Source organism: Lacerta agilis, chromosome 10 (genome assembly GCF_009819535.1).
Source record: "Lacerta agilis isolate rLacAgi1 chromosome 10, rLacAgi1.pri, whole genome shotgun sequence".
Classification (NCBI taxonomy): domain Eukaryota; kingdom Metazoa; phylum Chordata; class Lepidosauria; order Squamata; family Lacertidae; genus Lacerta; species Lacerta agilis.
This window is the reverse complement of record NC_046321.1, coordinates 30,642,819-30,665,795: the sequence shown is the minus strand read 5'-3', so window position 1 is coordinate 30,665,795 and position 22,977 is coordinate 30,642,819. Positions and strand designations below refer to the sequence as shown.

Sequence of the window (22,977 nt, the reverse complement as noted above, 5' to 3'; positions counted from 1 at the left end):
AAATCTAGACTAATGACAGAGCAAAGGATGATTGACAGTGCATTGGAAAGGTGGTGCTTTGCGGTTATTCAAAGTTATGTGAGGTATTTAAACAGATAGAATAGAATAACAGAATTGTGAAGTAGGATGGAACTCTGAAGAACATCTAGTCCAACCCCATGCAATGCAGGAATATGCAGCTGCCCCATACGGGGATTGAATCTGCAACCTTGGCGTTATCAGCACCTGCTCTAACCAACCAAGCTGCTTGACTAAGGAGTGTTTTGCATGTCAGAAGTTAAGAGTTATTGGATCTGGCAAGCATGGGATGCTGCAGTAACAACTGACCTAACAGAGAGACAGATGGAATAGACTTTATATAGGCATATGGATCCCTGAAAAACAAATATAGGTGATTATTGCCCAGAGCTTATTTTGTGAGAAGGCAAAGAGAATGGATTCAAAAGCAGCTCATGGAATTCTGCCAGATGCTTCTGATGGAGCTCAGAACAGGTAGAAGACAGTTTATATACTGCTTCTATCATAGTCATCCAGAATATGCAAAGACAGACCAGCTGTTATAACAGATTTTATTTTATTCTCTCTTCCTGGGTCCCATTTTGCTCTGTGCTGTGTATAATTTCATATCTTCAGATTGCTGTGCCTCAGATGCTGAAGAGGGAGAATGAATGACCCACTTTAAGAACTGCAGTACTTTTAAGGACCATATTGACAAGTAAGGCACAGAAAAGACAAGTACATCACTACTACTGGCTCGATCAATGCAACACACACAAAAACTCTGGGGGAAGGTTGTGCACAACAGCGTGTGGCACTGGCGAAATCTTGCTACTGCTGGTATCATAAGAAAAACTGCTCCTAATTTTGGTACACACAGAGTTAAGTTAATTTGCCAAGTGACTAAGTGAGGGAGAGAATGGGATGAGTCCTGTGTACACATTATTGTATACTTTGGCTCCTGTGCACTCCTGTGCATTTTTGAATCTCTGTACACATGTTATCCATGATGCAGTTCTATCCTGTAGTTTCTTGTAAAATACTATGCTTGACATCAAAATTACCTCCATGCAAATTTTGTGAAACATGCACTTCATCTGGATGTGACCAGAGTCAAAGAATGAGGACAAAAATCCTGCAGAGGTGGGATATGTTTTTCTTTTACTCTGATGGTGTCCCTACTTCATGCTAGAACTTTCAATGGGAACATTTCTTTGCAAGATTGTTTTCATGTCTAATTAAAAGCCAACTGTTGCATTTCAGCAGTTTAAAGTTCTTTCATTAAAGATCAGTGCGTTTTACAAAGTGAACCTATGCAGTCAGAATTAAGCACCACTGAGTTCAATGCAGCTTACTCCCAGGACATTATGCACAGGGTGGTAGTCATGCTAATTAATACATTTGGTATTACATGTGTGCACACACAGAAAGATATACAATAATGAATTAACATTCCTAATTTTTGAGAATATTTGGGGACTGTTCATTTCTGCACCACAGCCCTTATCCCCAAAATGAATCCTCCCTTACGCACAGCTGCAATCTCACCACTTGTGAGAAATCATTTAGAACACTCACATTGATGGACATCATGACCAAAAGTCACCCTATGGTGACTTCACCACCTCAAACACCAGCTCAGCTTTGTCTGAATCCACAAAATACCGCATTGGCCCGAATATAAGCCACACCTTTAAAATTCGAGGAGGGGGGAGAAAAAAAGACAATACCCAAATATAAGCCGCTCCCTTAAAATTCCGCAGGCACTCACACCCGTTCTATTTTACCGTATGTCTGTTTCAGCAGCGATATCGTAAAAGCCCATTTTTGTAAGGTCGCGAATTTAAGCCGCACTTTAACTTTTCACGGTCGGAATTTGGGGGGGGGGGCTTATATTCCGGCCAATACAGTATGTGAAGGTTACAACATATTTGTGTTAACTTCTAGTATAAGACACACATGTTCAAAATGTACTTTATCCAGAAGCAAGGTCAATGTATTTCAACTGTATTTTTACTTCCAAGGTGCTTAATAGGATCACAGATGTGGTTGTGAAACAATTCTCAACCCTTTTCATTTCTTCTTTGTTTCTGTAGCTTACTTTCAGAGAAAGCTGGAAGCAAAACCATCAGGGGATAAGTGCTATTTGTTTTAAATGCTGCTGATCCTGCCTTCATAAACCCTGGGCTCCATGTTTTCTTGCAGTGCTTAGACAAAGACAGAAAGGTCAGTTAGTTATTCGTGTCTCTACTCTCGCAGTGTGGCTGAGCTTGGCAATAAAGGTGAAAGCTATTTGTCTCCAGTCAGTTCTCAACTTGCTAATTCACAATGCTGCTGCCTCATTGATATCCCAGAGGGCTGCCAGCCCACACAACAATTATGGCTACAATGACAGCAGCTGCATGCAGTGTCACTTCCCATTCTGTATGTGTGGCAGAGCATGTGCAGACAGACTTTCATCACCCCACCCAAGTTTCCTAAAAGCCTAGAGTTGCAAACAAGAGTTTCTGGAATTAATATTAAACTCTGATACTGTGCACCAATTTGATAGCTGCAATCTAAATGGATTCTATGATGTAAAGAAAGAAGAAAGCAGTCAAAACACCCTCTCAGTTTTTGTGTGTGGTCTAAAATCTCTTTCCCCTTCAAGTGATGAGTCTTACTGTTTTTTGAGTCTTACTGTTTTTTGCTGTCGCTTAGCCCACTCCACTGTTCCCATGTACAGCCCATCCAACTGAGCAATGATGTACCCGGCATGTCTCCAGAAGGGGTCATTCTTGTTTTTTTTAATTTGTTGTCTGGTCCACTTATCTTGTTTCCTGTAGAGAGGAAAATGTGACTTTAGAGTGCATTTTTTCACAGGCCAGATAGCCTTAAGTCCAACTGGGATCCATTGGAACTTGCTCCTGAGTAAACATGCTTAGCTCAGATCACACTTTTATCAAGTAAACAAACATTGTAGCCAGCTGACAAAACTCAGGTTGTGTTAATAAATGTTATTTTGTTCAGAGATAACTAAATCAGGTCAACTTGTTTCACTTATAATTTAATACGGGAACAGTTCATATATTATATACTCTCAGGGAAATTTACTTGCCCAAGAACCAGGGCAGCGGGGAGCGTTCACTTGCATCTCTATAGACACCTTGCACTGTCAACTCTTGCAACATCTCCCAGGATGCTTCTAGAGGACTCTCCATTTCAAACAAAAATCCACTAATGTTGCACAACCTTAAAGACTTAAGAAATTTATTGTGTCACAATATTTTCCTGAATCAACTTGTTCAGCAAAAACAAGAAAATATCACCAGGGTGACCGGAACTTCTAGGCAACTTTTGTTCCTATTTGTGAAAAAGAGCATTTTCTTTTTATAACATACCGCATAAAATCTTTAACTTTTCTCTCAATGAGGACATTCTTAATCAGCTGTGTATACAGGTTTGCAAGATGGTCACACATGTGTCTGGAGGGGGAAAAGAGGAGGGAAATGTTATATATATAAATACCCACTGTCCATTAGACAATGGTATTGGGCCTCATGGCCCTGGATACATTTGAACTTAATTTTCATACAGACCTCAGTTTTGTGTGGATACCTATATGGACATTTGGAGAACTTGTATTAACTTACATGTTTAACCCAAGAAGTACAGTATGTGCTGATGGTTACTGAATTCACATTGTGAAGTCATGGCTGTTAATTTTATTTTGTTGTTGTTGTGATTGTTGTTTATAAATATTTCGTTAAATTTGCAAATAAAAGGTCTGGAACACTCCGTGCCTCCTGACCCCTTGCTCAGCTGGTCCACGGTCCTTGCACCACCACCTACCCACTTCTTGTAGCAAGCAGGACTTTAGCTTTGGCCAACAACTTCTAGAAGAAGAGATGGGTGAGCAAAGATATTGGCATAGTAGGAGGGTGAGGCAACTATAACCTCTCTCACTGGTTCATACTTCTGAAGAAACAAGCATAATATCTAGTTTGGCATGTTATCCCCACTTCCCACACATCCAGCGAAGTAGAGCATAATGACACACCACTCAGTATAGCGTTATAGCACACAACTGGAAGCGCTCCAGGAAAAGAAAAGTACCACTAGCCATGCAACACCCAGCTTGTTGGAACGTGTCCCAATCCGCTGATGAAACCCAGCAGGAGCTAGAACAGCCCAGCTCAAAAGGCATTCCTCATTCCTCAAATTATAGCTCAAACTATGAAAATGCATTAAAAAAACCAAAACAAAACCAATAGACCATCGGCTTCTAGGCCAAATGTCCAGCATGTATCTCAAATCATACATCATGTGTTGTGATACATTCATAATGAATGTTGAGCATGATATGCAGGGCTGTCTTAAGCATATGCGGCACTGGTGTGCAAAGATCTGCCTGCCCCCCCCCCAGGTTGCCCAGTCCCAGGGATGCAGGAGGGCGGAGCCGGCTGCCCACCCCAGTGTCTCGCTGGCTCAGTTGCGCCCGAACTCGCAGCGCAGAGCCCACCGCGGCACTCCGACTGACAGGCAGGCTCTTCCCCGGAATCAACTCTCGGGCCCCGGACTCTCGGCCTGGCACCCCTGAGAGCCCAGCGCCTGGATGCCCTGCACCCCTAGCGCCTATGGGTAAGACAGCCCTGATGATATGACAGTAATGAATGTTGATATGAAGTCCCAAATTGACCTTGGCAAGATGGGCCCAGAACACTAACCAAATATCCAGTTTATCCCAAGTTTTCCATATGAATAAGATACCACATTTCATCTAATACGTTTGGATGTCTCTGAAGTGCTACCATGTCAATACAGATCATTCCCATCCCATCCACTTCACCCATTACTTTAAGGCCAAGTGAACATTAAGATGCTTTGTCCAGCCATGTTTAATAATACATATGATGCCATAACCCACATTCAGAAATACATTGTGGATAATGTGTTATAGCTGATCACAGACAGATTTCAGAAACCTGAAAGCTATTATAGTACAATGTACTGGTAGCTCTCTCTCAATGAACGATTACATCCCCCATATACCTAGAATTCCCTTCCAGCTAATGTTAAGCAAGCATCTTCAATATTAAATTTTACACATTTACTAAAACTTACTATTCGTGTTCCCTGATGTATGACTCAGCTATTTATTATTTGCGTATTACAGATGATTCAAATGTATATTGCTTTACATGGTTCCATGTTTGTTCACTGAATACATGTTTTATGATTAAAAGGAATATAAATCTGTAACAATAAATATACAATGAGCTCAGATGGCTCTTATTCTCTTCTAACATGTATACTTGTAATGCCCCCACCAGATGACTCCATTTAGTTTTCAGAGGTACTTACGAAGCAGTGAGATAGCCCTCCAAGTAACCTGCAGCGTACATGAGGTCTTCATTGCTTATGGGCTGGTTACCATAGCCCGCTTTGATCTCAAGAACCCCCCATCCTGTAGACTGTACAGTGTCATTATAATAGCCATAAGCATCACCATTCTTATCCAATACATCCTTAACCTGGAATGTCTTCTCAGTTTTCTGCCAATATACGGTGGCATAGTGAGTATCTGTAAATAATCCAAAGAGAAAATTGGAAAAATAGAATACCATACTGCAAATGGCAGTCACGGAAAGTACTGGATAACTCATTTCAATAGGAAAATATAGATCCACAGGTGGTTCCTTTTAAAAATATATATATATTTTATTAAAGATTTATTGGTTTACTAAAGTATGTGCAATGTTTCTTTTTTCAAGTTACATTTTCTACAGATCAGTTTCATTTGTTGAGACATTAGTGTTACCTTAGGAAGAAAAGCGGGAAAGAGGTGCAGTGAGTGGGGTTGGGGTTGGGTGGCAATGTTTCTGTTCTTCCATGGGTGGTTTCTAAGTTACATTCAGAGTAAGGTAAAGGACCCCTGATACCGGTAGTTAAGTCCAGTCGTGAATGACTCTGGGGTTGCAGCACTCATCTCGCTTTACTGGCCGAGGGAGCCAACATTTGTCCACAGACAGTTTTTCCGGGTCATGTGGCCAGCATGACTAAGCTGCTTCTGGCGAAACCAGAGCAGCGCATGGAAACGCCGTTTACCTTCCCGCCGGAGCGGTACCTATTTATCTACTTGCACTTTGATGTGCTTTCGAACTGCTAGGTTGGCAGAAGCTGGGACCGAACAACGGAAGCTCACCCTGTTGCGGGGATTCGAACCGCCGACCTTCCGATCGGCAAGCCCTACACTCAGAGTAGAGCCACTTAAATAAATTAACTTCAATTACTCAAATCCATTTATTTCAATAGTCTGGGTATGATTTTGCTGGATATCACCCATGGGACTATTAGTAAATGTGAGTGGGAGAGATTTCCTTCCTAGTCAAATTAGTGCATTAAGAACCGTTGTGTGTCTGGTTGGGTACATAAAACAGATTGTCAATAATAAAAACCCATATTATAAATGGTTCTTCTGACAGGCTTATGATAATTCCATTAGTTTATTAGAGCTAGAGAACAGATACCGTATTTTTTTCCTTTATGTTTGTTGTAACATCATAGTCCAGGACCACAATATATCAACATTAAGAATAATTAGGTCCCCTTAAAAAAAAACCCAAAAGGAACAGTGGCTTCAATCCTAAGAACTGCAAAGAGATTTTCGATCACTAAATTGGACTTTCATACCTCCCACTTCCAATTGCATCCCCCCCCCCCAAATGCTCTCCTAAAGACTCTGACCCATTTGTAGCACAAAAATGTAGAAAATGCATGATCTTTACAAAAACAAAACCACTTTAAAGGATGCTAAAGCTCAGATTTGTTAGTATTTCCACCAAAAGGCATCATCCATGGCTCAGCCTTGGAGACTTCAAAAGGAAATGAAAAAGATGTTTTTGTGCCGATCAGAGATAAACGCTCACATAAAAATGTTGAACAATAAATGTTAAGACCAGAGGATGTATAGGCACCATGCACTTACTCTCTACACACAAATTCAGGTTTTGAATTATTCTCTTTGAACTATTTCTGGATGATTGTGTAATTTTATGCTGCTTCAAGGTAGGCCTAATCTGTCACACTGATAGCTACAAGAAACAATTTTGCCTGAACACTTTGACATAGCAAATAAAAAGCTAGTTTCTTTTACCACTATGAAAATGTTCCTATCTGATTGAAATAAGGTAACTTACTTTCTCTGTTCTCAACATCTCCATTTTCCAATCTCCACAGTATTCTTGTACCTAATTTTCCCATTAGTATGCTCTTTGTTACAGCATTTCAGTTTCATACCTTCACACACCAGGAAGCACATTTTATGTGACAAAACCACTTGAGAGCTTTTATCTTAAACATTGTGAAATATGCTACTATTTAAAAACCCATACATAAACACACACAAACAAACATCTACTGTATACTGTACTTGGAAATAAGTTCCATATGAGCCTTGCTTGTTCACTGATGCCCACAGAAGGCTTTTGCTAACCTTCAACAGCTATTTCTAATAATGAATTGTAGCGCTAACCAGATCTGTCCCATTTAACTAGGAATATAACCAGACTTTAGCTGCTACAATGCAGGATACAATCTGATGTAAACCAAAGTGATAAACTTATTTGAACTGATACAAAGGCTGGCACAATACATTTTTGCACCTGAGGCGAACCCCAAAATGGCAGGGTCCCCCATGTCAGGGAAGTAGGGGTGAGTGAAGATCTAATTCAGTAAATGGTGGGGAATAAAGATTTGTATCGGGAACAAGAGGGGAGTGAATATCTACGTCATGAATAGAGGGGGTGAGTGACGAACTATGCTTGGAACAAGTAGTGGTAGGAAGGACTCAAATCAAATTTACTTGGTGGTTGAAGTGAGAATCAAAGACAATTGTGGGGTGGGGCGGGTGCTCTGAATCATGCTGGACAGGTGCAGAACCCAAAAGATCCCAGAGGGCAGCCCTTTTTATTTCTTCCCTAGGGGTGGGGGGAGACCAGCAGCACCTCCTATTCACCAAAAGGCTGCTATCAAGGCAACATTTGGGGGTGGGGGTGGGGCTACCAAGGAGGAATCAGATCCAGCCTCCAAGGAACGTGCCACAGATGCCATTTCCCCTAAAGCAGCACCTTGCCTCCTGGGTGGGCAGGTCCTGATTGATACCTCTAGTCTCTGTTGTAAGCCACAGTCTCAGCAGAGACAACACACACACACACACACACAGCAAAACCTGGATGATGCAGCATCCAATTTAACACCACATGACAACAACAGAAACTCTTCAACTAACCTATTTATTTGAAATATTTCACATAGGATCTTGTTTAGCAGAAGAAATGTTCATAAGTCAATTCAAGGAGAGGTGTATGGAAATATGTCCTTGATCAAAGAACACAAAGAAAATGGGAGTCATTGTAGGAGGAACTGACATTCATATTCAGGATGTACACTTTCCCAGTCCACAGGATTGCAGGTCATTCTTTTAATCACTCCAGATACCAGGTTATAATTACTCTTCAAGGCAACTCTTATTTAATAGCAAGTACAGGCAGTGATGCATGTGTGCTTTTGGACCCAGAATAGGGCAGAACAGGGGCAGGATGTAATGGGGCTTAGCAAGCTGATGCGCATAGGGCCCAGGAATGGAAACACTGCACAAAATGGCTGGCGCCTGTATTTAAGTTCAGGGTTTTCTTTCCAAGAAGCACTTCAGTTTATCAGCCAACAGCATTCCAAGAAACAATTTGGTAACTTCTCCTTAGTAAGCAGTGTTCCTCAGCAACATTTGTTAAATAGACCATGTACAGAACTTTGTTTAGTTCAAGCAACTCCAGCCTCCAACTATTTCAAGTCTTTTCTGACTAGTGTTGCAATATTTTTCTTATTCCAGGGAGGAGAACAGTGAGGGAACCTGGGTTGGTTTTACACTTCTCTCTTTCCTTCGCTCTCTCACAATACACCAAACAGTGTATGATGATGTTTGTGGTTTGATTGTTTTGCTATCTTGACAACAATACAGTTGATTATTAAATAAAATAGATGGAATGATGATAATTTAACATAGCTTTTACATGAGAGCAAGCTCTCCCACAAGTGAAGAGAAAACAGTCTATGTCTTGAATCCTGCCGCACCAAATTTGCTCCTAAACCAGGGCTGGCTCACTTGTGACCCTCTAGATTAGGGCTGCCATACATCCAGAACTTACCAGACATAGCTGCGATACAACCATTGTAAACAGCGGATGGAAATAGCTGGAATGTCTGGGAAGTGTAGATTTTGGCCAATTTTCATAAAATTAGCTCAAAAACTAAAGAAATAACTTGTGCCAATCACAGCTACAGACAACTTCAGAGCTACAGTAGCTGACTGAAAGTGAAGCTTTATTTGTTTCACTTTCATCACATACTTTCTCCAAGGATCTCATGACTGTGCAAATTATTATTATTATTATTATTATTATTATTATTATTATTATTATTTATTAAATTTGCATACTGCCCTTCATCTGAAGATCCCTGGGCAATTCACAACATAAAAATACAAAATAAGAATGCAAAATACATGATAAAAGAAAAACAAACCAATAACCCTCACCCCCAACACATTTTAAAAGCCATAGAGCAGGGGTCAGCAAACTTTTTCAACAGGGGGCCGGTCCACTGGCCCTCGGACCTTGTTGGGGGCCGGACTATATTTTGGAAAGAAAACAAAATGAATGAATTCCTATGCCCCACAAATAACCCAGAGATGCATTTTAAATAAAAGCACACATTCTACTCATGTAAAAACACGCTGATTCCCGGACCGTCCACAGGCCGCATTTAGAAGGCGATTGGGCCGCATCTGGCCCCCGGGCCTTTGTTTGGGGACCCCTGCCATAGAATGTAAGTCAGCCAAATCCCTGGTTGAAGAGAAACGTTTTCGCCTCTTACATCTACCACAACAATGTCCCAGTCTAATGCTTGTGTGTAAAACTCACACACAGCATGCTCTCAGTCTGCTTATAATTGCTTGTAAGCATAACCCAATGTGTTCTTGCCTCCAGGCTATCACCAGGCAAGATTTGAGCAGTTATAAATGAAGGTGAGGAAAGAAAGAAAGCATGAAATGTTAAGATGACTGTGACACCAAAGTCTGTAGCCTGCACTTAGGAAAAGGAGGCAAGAAAACACCTTCTGCTTAACCACCAATACCATGGGGTGTTTTGCCATTCATTGTTGTTGGCTTTTTACTGAACTGTATTACTAAAAAGCCTCTTAACCTTTGGAACTTTAAAAAAAAAAACTGGCACAACAAACTAAGGCAATTAGATATGGGACAACTAATAAGGCCTCAGACACACTAAAACAAACACACTCAGCTTTGACTTAAAAGTTTTTTTTTTTTACGGTAACATGCATTTTTGAGAAGATCTTCTAAAAAATACCCACCCTTGTTTTAAAAATAGATTGAAAATTATCAATAAGAGAAAAATGAAAATAACAGAAGAAAATGCCTCCAGATAAAACTAGACTAGCCAATATAAATTCCCAACCCTCAGTTCTGCTTGTAGATGTAATGGTAATGAACTGGTGACTTCTGTTTCAGTGTACAGTATCTGAAGAAGTGTGCATGCACATGAAAGCTCATACCAAGAACAAACTTAGTTGGTCTCTAAGGTGCTACTGGAAAGAACTTATTGTTGTTATTACTAAGTTCAGAGGGTCATTTTGTTGCCAGCTTTATAACTGCACCTCAAGGTTACCTGATGTTTCTGTCTGGCAAAGATGAACCTTCACACAGTTTACATATGGTTGGTGTCTGCTGATTAACTTTTATAGCTACTTCAACTTAACTACAATAAACATTCTCAACATTTCCTTTGAAGGCAGAACTGTTTGGCTGAGCAATTCACGTTGCCTTCCATTTCAAAAATACAGATGATGTTGCTTCTTTTGGGCAACCTAAGAACAGCAAACATTCTCTTTTATTTTATTTTCTGATCCCCAAAACCAAAATTACTATGTGGGATACTAACAATTTATAATGTCTATCAGGCGTGACAGGTCTACCGGTAATTCAGCGATATTTGGAATTCATTTTTATAAATATTGTATTAGGTTAAGGTCTAGTTAACTACAATAACTTTTTTTGTAATGTACAGTATACAATTTTGTTTTCTACATGGGCACTATTTATTTAACTTTTTCCTTTTTGTAAAAAAATTCTTTCCAGTAGCACCTTACAGCAAACCTTTTTAGAACTAAAATACCCGCTGGATGAAGTTAAACAACAGATCAACAGAGCCAGACAGATACCCAGAGAGAACTTGCTGCAAAACAGACCCAAAAAAGAAAATAGCAGAACACCACTAGTAATCACATACAGCTCCTAAGTTAAAACAGTACAATGCATCATTAGAGATCTACAACCTCTCCTAGACAATGTCAGTTCTCTTTCTCAAGCTCTGGGAGGAAGACCTTTCATTGCCTACAGACAGCCACCCAATCTTAAACAACTCCTCACCCACAATAATACTACAACCAGACTTAACACAAGACACTGGCACCAGAGCCTGCAATAAACCCAGATGCCAACTTTGCTGCCACATACACCCGAACAACACCATTACTGGCCCCAACAACATCAAACATACCATCTCAGGACTATTTAATTGCTCATCGTCTAACATTGTGTATGCCATCAAATGCCAACAGTGCCCTTCAAACAGGCCAAACCCTACACCAAAGGATATATGGACATAAATATGACATCAGGAATCACAAGACAGAGAAACCAGTAGGAGAACACTTCAATCTCCCAGGACATTCCATACAAGATCTCAAAGTAGCTGTCTTATTAAAAAGGAATTTCAGAAATAGACTGGAAAGAGAAGTTGCTGAATTGCAACTCATTACCAAACTTAAAACCATGGAGAGACCTGGTCTGAATAGAGACTTTGGATTCTTATCTCATTATACATGACAAAGCTATTTTTAACCTTCTCACCCCTTGCTTTTTCCTATAAGACCAACTGCAGTCATTAACAGTCGTCAACAAGTTTACCACACCTATCAGCCTATCACCCATTCCCACCACCCTTCTGAGTCATACCCCTCCCCACCCTCTCACTATATATAAGGGTCTGGTGACTTCTGTTTCAGTGTATCTGAAGAAGTGTGCTTGCACACGAAAGCTCATACCAAGAAAAAACTGAGTTGGTCTCTAAGGTGTTACTGGAAGGAATTTTTTTTATTTTGTTTTGACTACGGCAGACCAACACGGCGATCTACCTGTAACTTTCCTTTTTGTGTGTGTCTTATCTTACTCTGCACACTTGTAATTAATTACTTTTTATATCTATCTATATCTATCTATCTATCTATCCATCCCCTTATATACCCAATTGATCACTGTGCTCTGGAAGTGAGGGCCTCCTGCAGGCACCATCTTATCAACAGGTTCATTCCATACAATATAGGAAGCAGGTCTTTAGTATTGCAGCACCTACCTTTTGGGGGGGGAAAACCTGTTTAAATATTATACAGGCACCATCTCTATTGCCTTTTCAGCGCCTGGTGAAGACTTTCCTCTTCCAACTATCCTTTTGAGGTCTTTCCCAGTCTACATCTATATTGGAATTGTTTTAAAGACGTTTTAAATATGTTTTACCACCACATGCCATTTGCTGCCCTGGGCTCATTTGGGAGGAATGGCAGGAGGTGAGGTGATGGCCCATTAAAGCAGTGTTTTTCAACCACTGTTCCGCGGCACACTAGTGTGCCGCGAGATGTTGCCTGGTGTGCCATGGGAAAATTACTTTATATATAGACAATATAGGCACAGAGTTAATTTTTTTAACATTTTCTAATGGTGGTGTGCCTCGTGATTTTTTTCATGAAACAAGTGTGCCTTTGCCCAAAAAAGGTTGAAAAACACTGCATTAAAGGGGCTTGGTGATGGCAAATAGGTGGGGGAGGGGGCTCCCTCAACAGATAAAGCCAGAGTATAAAGCAGAGAGTTTTAGAGTGTGGTGTAAACTAGAAGTAAAGCAGCAAGCTTGAAACAGAGTCAGAGAGCAATCAATGTCTGATGTCTGTTTGAATCCAAGGCTATGGCTATTGGGTATTAATGCTGTGAACCTCTCCATTGCATGTTTATGTGTCAATAAACCAGGGCTCTTTTTCAACTGGAACTCACTGGAACTTAGTTCCGGCACCTCTAAGGTGGGTGCCATTGCTATTATAAGAGAACAAGGGAGGCGTTCACGGTGAGTTCCAGCACCTCTTTTTCTATAAAAATAGCACTGCAATAAACCATATATCATAAAGACACCACAATCTCCACTGTGCCTCACTCCGAAAGGAAACATGAACCCTGGGTAAGTGCCTGGAACCCCAGGAATCTCATACCACTTGGAGATTGGGGTGGTGGGCAACAATATACTTTCAGCCTCTGAATCACTATCTGGAGAGCACCATAGCCTGCAGGAATACAATAGTTGGCATACCTGGTGGATTTTTTTTGTTTTTGTACTTGTAGCCTGCGCTTCATCAAATGGTGCCAGGGTAGGTTAGAAAAATATCACAATTAAAAACAAATAAAATTCACATTAAAAGCCTAAAATAAAACCACCAAACAACAGCACCACAGAACAGGGCACATCAATGCAGGCTTGTTTTTTTTAAGGTACACTGCTTTATAGATAGATCTGCTACACTTTTTTTTTTAAGCAGGGCTCCTGTGCTTTTAACACCTGCAGACAGAAATCCAAAAGGTAGAGCTTTTCTTCCTATGAAGACATACTGATGGAGAAAGCTGTACTTTTTGGATTTTTAAAGGCATGGATCCCTGCCAGAGAAATAGCTGCATATCTAGACTTAGCATAAATTTAATGTGGTTCAATTTCTATCCTCCCTCTAGATCTTCTTGCAAGGGCGTGGACACTTTTTTTCTGGCAGGAATTGCACAGCTAAGCATATTCTGCATGTATTTTCCACCCTCTAGATATTCATCTAGAGAATGCGCAAAGTTATGCAAAGACACAAAGTGTACACAAAAAAGGAAAAACAAGAAAAACTGCAAACATCACCCTTAGACTCAAAGGGAATGGACAACAAATGAGACCTAAGGAGATGTTGTTGTTTAGTCGTCTTAGTCATGTTCGACTCTCCATGACCCCATGAACCGGAGCATGCCTTGGAAACTCTTTCTTCTCAAAGCTTCTCCTTTTTTATGTCCATGGAGTTTTCTTGGCAAAATAGTGGAGTGGTTTGCCAGTTCCTTCTCCGGGTGGATCACATTTGGTCTAAACTCCCGGCTATGACCTGTCCGTCTTGGGTGGCCCTGCATGCCATAGCTCATAGCGTCGTGAAGTTATTCAAGCCCCTTCAACACAACAAAGCAGTAATCCATGAAGGGAAGGAGATAACAACATGCATTCCAGACAAGTCACAATATTGCATTTGCAGGTTTTCCATCTACACATACGTTAAAGTGTGATAAACTAAAGAAAGAACTATGTTCAGCATGGTAGCACTACTGTACTTTGACACTTATTTTCAGCTTATTGTGGTAATCTTTACTCTATCCAGATAAATATACAAGTGCTTCAAAAAAGCACTAACAAATGCGAGGGGGGCACAATTTTTATTTATTAAAAAAAACCTTTTTAAATCTTCCTTTTTGGTCAGTTGTGTTTGTTTTTTAAAGTGTCAACTTTGATTTCAAAAACATGATCAGCAATCATTCTTCCCAAAATCTCTTTGCTTTTAAAACTTACGACAGCAAAGGAACTAAATGGTTTCCCTTCCCCATCTCCTTTTAGAGGAAACCATTTCTGAATTGCTGAATTTCCACAATTGCAGAACTTGCTCAGAGCTACCTGTTTCACTTTCTGCCACAAAAACAACACCCTGAAGTTAAAGGACAAGCTTAACATTTGCCATCTTCAGAATTGCATGGTTCCTTTCTGTTATTATTACACTATTTGTACACATTAAACAAAAATTTTGTAACCTTTCGGAAATTGGATGCACAAGCAGAAATGACCGATGGTGCCAAATCAGATATTTCACTGAGCATTTAAGTAGCTCAGCTAACTATCCATTTACCTACATTTGTACAACATTGAGTTTGCCAAATTCTGGATTCAAAGCATTCCGTAGCTTTATTTATATTGGCTGGTCAAGGTTGTGATTGCAATTAGATCCGCTAAAGAGGGGTAAAGGTAAAGGCGCTCATCTTGCTTTACTGGCTGAGGAAGCCGGCGTACAGCTTCCGGGCCTATTTATCTACTTGCACTTTGACATGCTTTCAAACTGCTAGGTTGGCAGGAGCAGGGACCGAGCAACGGGAGCTCACTCCATCGTGGGGATTCAAACCATCAACCTTCTGATCGGCAAGCCCTAGGCTCTGTGGTTTAACCCACGGCGCCACCCATTTCCCTTAAAGAGGGATAACTGGTGAACAAAAGGAAAAATCACAAGACAGAGAAACCAGTAGGAGAACACTTCAATCTCCCAGGACATTCTATACAAGATCTCAAAGTAGCTGTCTTGATACAAAGGAATTTCAGAAATAGACTGGAAAGAGAAGTTGCTGAATTGCAACTCATTACCAAACTTAAAACCATGGAGAGACCTGGTCTGAACAAAGACATTGGATTCTTATCTCATTATACATGACAAAGCTATCTTTAGCCATCTCACCCCTTGCTTTTTCCTGTAAGGCTAATTGCAGTCGTTAACAGTCATCAACAGGTTTCCCACACCTATCAGCCAATCACCCATTCCCACCACCCTTCTGAGTCATAGGCTACCCCTCCTCACTCTCTCACTATATATAAGGATCTGGTGACTTCTGTTTCAGTGTATCTGAAAGCACACGAAAGCTCATACCAAGAAAAAACTGAGTTGGTCTCTAAGGTGCTACTGGAAGGATTTTTTTTTTTTTTGTTTTGAGTATGGCAGACCAACACGGCTACCTACCTGTAAATGGAAAAAGGTTTCCTATCCTACTTCTGGGCTTCCCTGAAGCATCCAGTTGCTGAATTTCTGAGGTGCTGTGAAAGCTAACACTAGGTTGCATACTTCACACTCCCATCAAGATAAATGGGGTGCTTATGTTTTCACACTTCTCTTAGATACCAGGGCTGATAGGAAGAAGTTAAGAAAGCCAGGCTTTTTGAGTTACATGCACCTATATCCAAAAGGTTAGCATGACCCTTCAAAGGAAATACAAAGTGAGACATCAGAATAATATGGCCATTGGAAATATGTTGAGATGCCATAATATTGTATATTATTTTTTGAAGACAGCAGCTCTAAAGGTGCATCCAGGTTGTTTGGGCAATGTTAAATAAAGATTTAAAACAAGACCGGGGGGGGGGGAATATGCTGAGGCAGAAATTGAGCAAGAGCTGCAGCAACTTCAGCTAATAAGTGCCAGAATAGATGGTGGCCACAAGTAAACTGTATTGGTTGAATGTATAATTGAACTCACTATGTCAGCTTGCCCATTCACCCATAAAATTAACACACCAGCAGTACATATTATCTGCTGGTGTCCTGACTCTCCACACAGATAGGTCAATTTGCATGGCGGACCACAAGTGAGGTGTGTGTGTGTGTATATATATATATATATATATATATGTCACTGCTGTCACATCTCTTTCAGCTCTCATTAAAGCTGAAGACTGTGCAACATCGTTAATTCATAGCTCCAACTGATTCATGCACAGTTTAATAATATATTCCAAGATTACAAGCACCATTGTTAATGCCATGTGATAGTTAGTTATGATGACGATGTGCTATAAAAATACTTTAAATTAACACAGCTAATATTGGAATCAGTGGCTTTTCTTCTATTTTGCAAGGCTTCTTTTAAAAGTACAGGAAACACAACTTCATCTACAAGGCAATAGCTCCTACAACGCTAATATTTCCAAGCTTTGATGTGGGCTCGAGGCTTTTTCATAATTCAGAATACAGAGTGCCCTGATGGTGTCTCACATTCCTTAAGTGTTGTGTACAATTTGTTCTCTGACTAGTAGAATGAGTTGAGGGATGGAAGACTTTATGCAAGCTATGCAGGCAGCTTCGCTTAACTGCAGCTTATGCCCGCATTTCTTTTTACTGTTGGATGCCCCCTTTTCGATCCATGTGGCCTGACAGCTGCTAAGGTACAAACATTAAAAGTTACAACTGCAAGGAAAAACTCGTCTTTGTAGTATAGAGTAAAATTACCAAGGTGGTGGTGGTGGTTGGAGGAGATGTCTCATTTTGGGATCAATCAAATCACACACACACAAACACACACATCCTCTTATGACAAGACATTGGGTCTTTCTTAAGGAACAAAACAGCTGCATGAGTTTGGAGACCCTGCAGCCCCACAGCAACCTACAGAGATGCCATGCACCCCCGACTCCTCCAGGATAAGTCCTTTTGTTTTTGAAATGTTAGAACCTGGGCAGCCTCCACCTATCAGCGCTCGGTGCCGTTTCAGCTCCGAACGAGCGGCGTCTCCGTGAGCATTTTTTTTAAAAAAAATGTTGCATCTTTTTCAGCAAGGGCAGGCTCTGGAAAGGGGCAGCGGGGTGTGTGTGAAAACAAGAGACAGCCTGTTCCAGAAAGGTGTCCGGCTGCTCCTCCCTCCTTCCTTGGAACCGGGTTGCCCGTAAACGTAGGCTAGTACCGAGCCTGAGCAGGCTCTTCCCGGGGACTTTCCAGACACGCGTCTGTGGTCGTTCTCACCTGCTCGAGTTTCTGCCACGGCCCAGAGAAGGAAAAGCCCCCAAGAGCAGGACCACCACCGGCTGGAGGAGGAAGAGGAAGAGGGCGGGAAGAAGGCGCCGCCGCCGCCGCGCCGGGCCATGCCGAGTTGCGCCTGGTCAGTGTGTGTGTGTTTGTTGTGTCTCAGACGGAGGCGGCCCCGCGACTTGCCTAACTTTGCCGGCCCGTCCTCAGTCAGGGCATGGCCCGCCCTCTGCCAGCCCCGCTGCCCCGGGGTAGCCACAACAGGCCCCGCCCTAGCAGGCTCGGCGTCGTAGGATTAGAAAACCGGGAACGTCGCCACCCACCTCCTCTCCCGCCCCGGGCTTTTTCGCCTTTTTCATTTCTTTTTATATATTAGGCCTATTATTAGTTGTGCAAGGAGGCTGAAGGAGGCGCAGCTGGGAAGGCGTTTCTCTGTGAATGAAACACACGGTTTGTGGTTTCGCCCCGCGTGCGCTTTCGCTTCCCTGTGGTAGTTGCTAATCGGGGTGGATAAAATAAAGTGGTTTAAAAGTGGTTTACGAACCACCCCAGTCCCAAACCCTTCTAAGGCGTGCTTATGAGTCTCTGTTCGAGATCACATCATACGGAATTAGATCTTATTGAGGTGTTGTTAAGAGTGGTAAAAAATATGGCTAGGCTACAGTATTTCAAGTTCTCCAAAGTGTGTGGTTTGTAACTCGGAAGTAAGCTGCACTGAGTAATTTCCATTGGACTCAGTGGGGCTTATTTCTTTCTATCAGACTGCATGATTAATTAGGTTAGCTTGCTGTTAGATACCAAACATCTGACATGTTAGCAAAATTGGAGATTAATTTTAGGTGGTGAAGTGAGAAAGAGCCAGTAAAGCCCAAATCGAGGTAGTGTTACCCATTGGCTGGAGAGCATGTAAGCCCACCCTCCCCCAAATTCCTATCATTAGACAGTGGAAATTCATCTTCTTACAATTGTAGAGTGGGATAACTTTCTGGAATGCTAAACTTATTTTATGAGAAAAACAAAAACTGCAGGTAGCCATGCTGCTCTGTAGTACTGTATGTTGGGGTTGGAGTTTCACTTCTTTTTAAAGTCCATTTTGTAACAAATTGAGATCATTTCTAAATTTTACACACCACACCAGAAAACAACTATTGTTCTACCAAATTAAGTAGGGATTTGAAACCTCAGGTTTAAGACCATTGGACCATTCTTTGATTATCCAAATCCATAACTCACTAAACATGAAAAGAAAAAGCATTACTTTCTATAGTATCTTTGTGTGTACAAACCTCTTGTGTGCTGTTACATTGTGATAGACCCAGCATTTTCAGTTGTCCAAATAGCACATGGATTGGCATTTTCTGTGAAAATATCCTAGTCATGTGCTCTATGAAGAAAAGTGTCTCCTATCAAAGTTCCACTCTAAAGACACCAAGCAATCTTGTGATTTAGTCCAGAGGCAAGATCAAAGGTTATTTTTGTTCCAAAGGTTTGTTTAGGTAGTGGTATTTTTAATCCCCAACTTCATGACGGGGGGGGGGGGGAATCAACCCAAGGTCAAATAGATTTTCTGCTGTGTGGGAGAGGGTGCTGTTCTGTTCTCAGTTGCAAGGAGCCAAAATGGTGAGTATATGAATGTAGAACCCATGGTTACCATTCTAATTTCCCTGTGAGATTATCACATGTGGGTCAGAAGATCATTAGTTAGAAAGTGATCCACATTGGACTTATGCCCCAGACTGATTTTACATGGAACCTGTGGGAGGAAGAATGCAGTCCGCTACAGATGTTACCCATAGGAAGTGCTGGTGTGCCTTATTTTAGGTGTTAAGGATAAAAGTCCTACTACTAAACAGTGACGTGTATGCAGTTATGGTTTTAACAAAATAAAAAAATTCCTTCCAATAGCACCTTAAAGACCAACTAAGTTTGTTCTTAGTATGAGCTTTCGTGTGCATGCACACTTCTTCAGTTATGGTTTTGTTTTCTTAAACCAAAACATGATTTTTCAGCTACAAATGTACTTTATTTCACAACAAAGCAACTTTTCTTGTTCCACACTTCTCTATATCACAAGTTATTGTCAAGGAAGAAATAGATGAGCTATTACATTGTAGCTTCAGTTTATGATTTATAGCTGACAAATACAGCTGAAAAAAATGTTCATCACACTATATATACAGCTATGGAGTTTGTTCAATTTAACTGCTTTCTGTTTTCAGTTATTTGTTCCATTGCAGCCTTTGCCCATGATATTGAGGGTTACTGCCAAATATATTCGGGTACGCTATCCAAAATGTCGTTTTTTCTGGTCTTAGCATATTTATACCCATGGACTGTGGCTTAAGTGGATCTCTAATAATTGAAGTCTAATGTGACTATAAAACCTTACACTGGCTAGAATGTGACCCATAGTCAGTTTTATACAGTGCATGTACTGCTTGCTTATTTGTTTTATGTAAAACATTTCCCCCAATTCTCAAAGTGGCTTATAAAATATTTGTCGGATGCAGTCTTCCCATACCTCTAAATTGCACCAGACCTCACTCCAGCTGTATCCATGACAATGTAGGCTATAGCAGGAATGGGACTGCCCTCTGACATCCACTGTACCTTTATCATAGTGCAAAAATGGTATCTGCATTGTGCAGGTGCCTGCTTTGCTGTCTTCCTTTACTGCTACTTTAGCGCACAAGCACCAGACTAGATGTGAAGGGAGGTGCCCTCTGGGGAGCTGCCCTGTTTCCTTCCTCCTCAGTTTTAGGAAGCAGTGTATCGGTAAAGCTTCCAATTCATCAAGAAGCATCTTGCATTGAGTCATTTGCAGTTTTGCCAGTGTAGTACAGCAGAACGAATGTTCTTCCCTCAGAATATTAACTACAGAGGACTCACAAAGGTAGGATCACATTTCTGTCCTCAATCCACCCATACAATACTGCAAATATGTAGGTTGTGTAAAATTTAAATCTAACTTTCAGGGGTTCTTGGGTCGTGCTCTTTATCCAGTTTTACAGGTAGGTACTGGTTTTTTCTGTAGCCAGCTGCAGGTATTCCAGAGTGCCTTTGCGACAACTAGGCACACGTGTAATCTCTCGCACCTGAAATTCTTCTGTTTGCTTTTTCAGAAGACAGTTGGTTATCATCTCAGCAAAGTCAGCTTGCAAACGCTGCTGATTCTCCCTGGAAATAGCAGGAGAAAATTGGTTTAAGTGACTCGAGATATATTTACTATGATTCTTAATTATAAGGCCTTCAAAGATTCTTCTATTCAACCTTCCTTACTTGATATTTGAAATCCATTCATAATGCTGAAGGCACTGGCGGAGGAAGAGGAGTGCAGGGGGAGCGTACCGCCTCCAGCAGCGCAATCCCAGTGGGGTGCCATCATGGCTGCCCCCCCCCCCGTGCTGGGTGCCATGCCACTTGACGCACGCCAGCCCTGTCCCTGCCTGCTCTCCACCCCTCAGTGGCGGAGCATGAGGCTCCGCCACTGGCTGAAGGCCAACAACACATTATTCTGGAGCTCTCTGTTTGGAGCTCTTGATGGAGAATGTCAGATCATCACTGTTGCACTGCAACCAACTTCCAAGGACTGCCACCTTCCTTAGGAGTTCCGCTGCCATTACTTCCCTTGAACCCTAACCTCTGGTCAGAAAGGTCCCAAAGGTTCTGGGATAACCACAAACCAGGACACGAGCAAGCACAACTATAATCCTCTCATTGCAAGGTGACTCCAGCCGGTCCTTGGTTTACACAAGTAACAAAAAATAGTAATGCCATATGAGAGAGGAATACCCCCTGAGCTTACAAAGTCAACCAGTCAAAATCCCAAATGGAAGAAAGATTGATTTACAATCAGAGAGCAATAAAATCTGGGGGATTAATTGGGCAAACAGAGATCAGAAAAAGAGTTCCATCACAAACCAAATTTAAAGGATAGTTTCTATCTACTAGGCAGCACCTAGATTCTCATAAATCAAAACGCTGGTTGGGGCTAAGTTAGATGTTCAAAAATTCGCATTAGCACACGATTGGACTTAAGAATTATGTGGACCAAGATAAGAGGCATGCTGGGGGAACTGGATCCTCCAATCTTATGACTTCAAGAAACGGCCTTGAGGTTTGACATGTATATCAGTTAAATGGCATTTTGACACCTCCATAGGGAGCAGAAGACAAAACTGCAGATGAGGAATGTCACCCATCTTTGCTGCTACACAGAACAATATAGGGAATTTCTTGTCAAGGATGAATGTGGATGCCCAGTATGTAGGATGGAAGCAAGGTAGAAATGGTGCAACTGAACCATTTTCACAGATAACTTCCTGGACTAATTTTTATTTATATTTATAATTCTTATTTATACAGGGGAAGGACTAAGCCCAGGGCTCCAGTATAGTGAAAATCTAACCCCCTCCCTCATGTCGCAACCCCAAACAAAGTCTCTTTCCCTTGAGTTCCTATTGGCTGTGAAGGGGGAAACTTGCAGCTACACTTCTTTTGCTCTGTGTTTAGTAGCTTGGATATATTGTATGATCTGGACTGGGGCCACAGCCTAGTGGGCAAGGATTAGATTTGCCCTACTTAAGAGCATACCTAGAAGTGCCTGCTGTATCAGGTCAGGGTGCATCTAATCCAGCATTTTGTTCTCAGTGGCCAACCAGATGCCAATGGGAAACTTCCAAGCAGGATCTGAGTGTAATGGCACTTGCAATTCCCTATGCAGTATCTGGTATTTAGAGGCATACTGCCTCTGAAAGTTAAGGTAGAACACAGTGATCCTGGCCATTGATAGCCATATCCTCCATGCATTTGTTTAATCTTTTAAAGCCATCCAAGTTGGTTAACACCATTACCTCTTGTGGAAGCAATTCCACAGTTTAACAATGCACTGTATGAAGTAGTGCTTTCTTTTGGTTATCTTGACTCTTCCAGCATTCAGTTTCATTGAACTCCCCTGAGTTATAGTATTATGGCAGTATGCTAGTGACACTCAAGATCTATGTCAGAGGCTTAGCTGGACTTGCCTTGGGCATGGATAATATCCCTTACTGTACCAAGTCAAGCCCGGCCAAAATTTAGCTTCTAGATCTTGGGGGAGCAGCTGTCAAATTTTATTCTCTGTTTCCTTTTTCTGTATCTTCTATTATTTGGAATATGAAATAGATCAATATCATCAATATATCAAGAACATTAATATATGAATATAGGAAGCCTATTATTGCAGATATTCAAAGTAGTGAAGAATTAATGTATTTT

At 41.3% G+C, this 22,977-nt stretch overlaps 2 protein-coding genes and 1 long non-coding RNA gene across 5 annotated transcripts in view; 1 reads left to right on the top strand and 2 right to left on the bottom strand.

The window, feature by feature from the left end:
- The window catches only part of PLBD1 (phospholipase B domain containing 1), a 28,787-nt gene extending 10,834 nt beyond the window's left edge, over positions 1 to 17,953 (bottom strand). The window contains exons 1-4 of one of the 3 annotated variants that reach the window (XM_033162229.1): positions 17,665 to 17,953; positions 5,341 to 5,560; positions 3,378 to 3,461; positions 2,678 to 2,816 (exon numbers count right to left, since the gene is read on the bottom strand). In XM_033162229.1, the coding sequence (XP_033018120.1) occupies positions 2,678 to 2,816; positions 3,378 to 3,461; positions 5,341 to 5,560; positions 17,665 to 17,839 (618 nt within the window). In that variant the 5' untranslated portion in view covers positions 17,840 to 17,953. Of the gene's footprint in view, positions 1 to 2,677; positions 2,817 to 3,377; positions 3,462 to 5,340; positions 5,561 to 7,175; positions 7,319 to 17,664 lie in introns of those variants that run through there. The other 2 variants (XM_033162230.1, XM_033162231.1) reach the window with 2 other exon arrangements.
- Positions 17,954 to 19,860: 1,907 nt separating this feature from the next.
- Positions 19,861 to 20,995, top strand: LOC117053891. The gene is made up of 2 exons (XR_004427447.1): positions 19,861 to 20,000; positions 20,844 to 20,995. It is a non-coding gene; the product is annotated as an uncharacterized LOC117053891 (long non-coding RNA).
- Positions 20,031 to 22,977, bottom strand: part of GUCY2C (guanylate cyclase 2C) — a 50,477-nt gene continuing 47,530 nt past the window's right edge. The window contains exon 27 of the mRNA XM_033162204.1: positions 20,031 to 20,898. Coding sequence (XP_033018095.1) covers positions 20,727 to 20,898 — 172 coding nt within the window. The 3' untranslated portion in view covers positions 20,031 to 20,726. The remainder of the gene's footprint in view (positions 20,899 to 22,977) is intronic.